The sequence below is a fragment of the Grammomys surdaster genome, unplaced genomic scaffold (genome assembly GCF_004785775.1).
Source record: "Grammomys surdaster isolate TR1022 unplaced genomic scaffold, NIH_TR_1.0 126271, whole genome shotgun sequence".
Taxonomy (NCBI): Eukaryota; Metazoa; Chordata; class Mammalia; order Rodentia; family Muridae; genus Grammomys; species Grammomys surdaster.
Window position 1 is genome coordinate 6,152,018 of NW_021621071.1, and position 2,295 is coordinate 6,154,312.

At 43.2% G+C, this 2,295-nt stretch overlaps 1 protein-coding gene across 2 annotated transcripts in view; it reads left to right on the forward strand.

Annotated features, from left to right (window-relative positions):
- The window catches only part of Ptprb (protein tyrosine phosphatase receptor type B), a 114,408-nt gene that overhangs the window by 89,115 nt on the left and 22,998 nt on the right, over nt 1-2,295 (forward strand). For both annotated transcript variants that reach the window (XM_028759119.1, XM_028759120.1), the window contains 2 exons: nt 123-213; nt 878-954. In XM_028759119.1, the coding sequence (XP_028614952.1) occupies nt 123-213; nt 878-954 (168 nt within the window). The remainder of the gene's footprint in view (nt 1-122; nt 214-877; nt 955-2,295) is intronic.

The following is a 2,295-nucleotide window of genomic DNA, read 5'->3' on the forward strand; positions in this document are numbered from 1 at the left end:
ATAATTTATATATATAAATACTTATATATTATACATATAAAGCAATAATATATATACACATATATACATATATACATATATATAATTATATATATATAATTGCAAACTTTCTAACCTAACAGGACTTAAAAGATGTGGGTAGAAGCCAATCGTGTGACATTGCCCTCTTGCCTGAGAATCGAGGGAAAAATCGATACAACAACATATTACCCTGTAAGTTTTGTGTTGGAATTTGTGATGCTACTGTATAAAACCTATGTGAACAGTGTGTGTATGTGTGTGTGTGTGTGTGTGTGTGTGTGCATATTTGTGTGCATGTGTAGCACAGTTGCGTATGTACACTCTTGGGCTCTAAATGAATTTAATAAAGAATAATTCAAATGCACTTCTCTCCCAGGAGTAATGGCTACCCGGGTTGCTTTCCCCCCTCATCCTTCTTATCTTTCTCCTTGGAGCCTCAGAGAATTAGCAGACTTGAAAGCGGGGCTCCGGCAGACTCCCTTAGGTTCACTTTGTAGTCTCCAGTCAGTGATTTTTAAAGAAGTGCAGCCTGCCCTATCAGGCAAAAGCAATCGAAGGTAGTTGAAAAAATATTCATTCTAGAAGTGAGAGAGAGCTGGCCACCGCATTAAGCAAGTCTAATGTTGCAAACCATAGCTGGGCTTCACGTTGTCTCCTGTGCCCGTCATTCATGTGCTGCCCGTGTCTCACGTCCCAAGTTAGTTACCCTGCTGGAGCCCCACCTATTAAACAGAGACAGGGCCACTTCTCTTGAGGCTGCTGTGGGGATCAGAGATAAAGCAATCTAATGTCGCACTGCACAAATGGAAAATTCACCCCGAGACATGGCAGCAAGTCTGTCCTTTATCTCTTCCAGATGACGCCTCGAGAGTGAAGCTCTGTAACGTGGACGATGACCCGTGCTCGGACTACATCAACGCCAGTTACATCCCCGTAAGTGAACTCCCAGGTCCCAGTGCCCAGGATGGCGCTTTGGTGACACACACACACAGGAGATGCCAACTCCTTCTGAGCTGCCCTACCCCTCTGCCTATCAACATTTTGCAAAATTTAAAAGACCATGTCTGGTTGCATAAAATACAGGCTGTTACTTGGACCTTTGGCAAACACACACACACACACACACTTCAAAGTTGTATTAGCTTCTGGGATCTGATACTGGCTTCTGTCTTGCCAGCCTCCCACGTGCACCACAGAGAAAGAGGCGTTAAAGGTCAGAAAAACTCAGATTTGAATTCTACTTCTGTCCCTGGCTGTTTCTATGACACAGCAAATTCTGTTGTTGTGTCCCTTGTTCCTTTCCCGAAAATACCTCAAATTATCATCTAGACATTTGATAAATGCTAGCTAATTAAATAACTATAATCCAAACACTGAGATATATAAAGGGGTCGTATCTCTATGAGAACTGTTCAACAGTCAAATCCTGAAGAGTTACAGGGCAGTGTCATGCTGGTAACACCAGAACAGTGTCTCCTATACAAACGAACGCCAACATCATACAGACTTCAACACCATCTATAGCAGAAATAGGCAGAGCCTGGGGATTCTGCGTTTCTAACAAGCCCCTGTGTGGTCCTATCCCTGCCAGTCAGAACCACGCTGGGTAGCAGAGATTAGAGACAGCTGACTTCAGTCAAACAGACAAGGTGCTAAGGATAAATAAAGATTAGCCAGCTGAGAAGCAGCGTGTGGGAGGTTCAGTTGTGGACAGCAGAGCTGATGGAATACAGAGATCTCGAAGGAAGGCGTTGACACAGTGAGCTTTCACTAAGACTTACAAGTAATCCTGTATTGCTGAAGTGAAGAATGAATTAACGAAAATGCCTAGGCCACCATGGTTAGCATTAAGTCAGATCCTTGAAAGTCTAGACCCACTGCACACTATTCGGTAGAAGCCCTGGCATCAAGGGCTCGTTTTCCATTAAGTTTCCTTTGCAGGAGACCTTTTTCTGATTTGTTGTTATGTCAATAATCCAAAAAGACTTAAATCCGTTCCCTGAATAGTCACACACACACCACACACACACACACACAGAGAGAGAGAGAGAGAGAAAGAGAGAGAGAGAGAGAGAGAGAGAGAGAGAGAGAGAGAGAGGTACACATAGACACACATACACTAAACACACACTTATGCTAAATATACATGCAGGTACACATAGACACATACACAGGTATACACACACAGGTACACAGAGACACACACTAAACACACACACACCAAACACACACAGGTACACGTAGACACACACACACTAAACACACATACATACA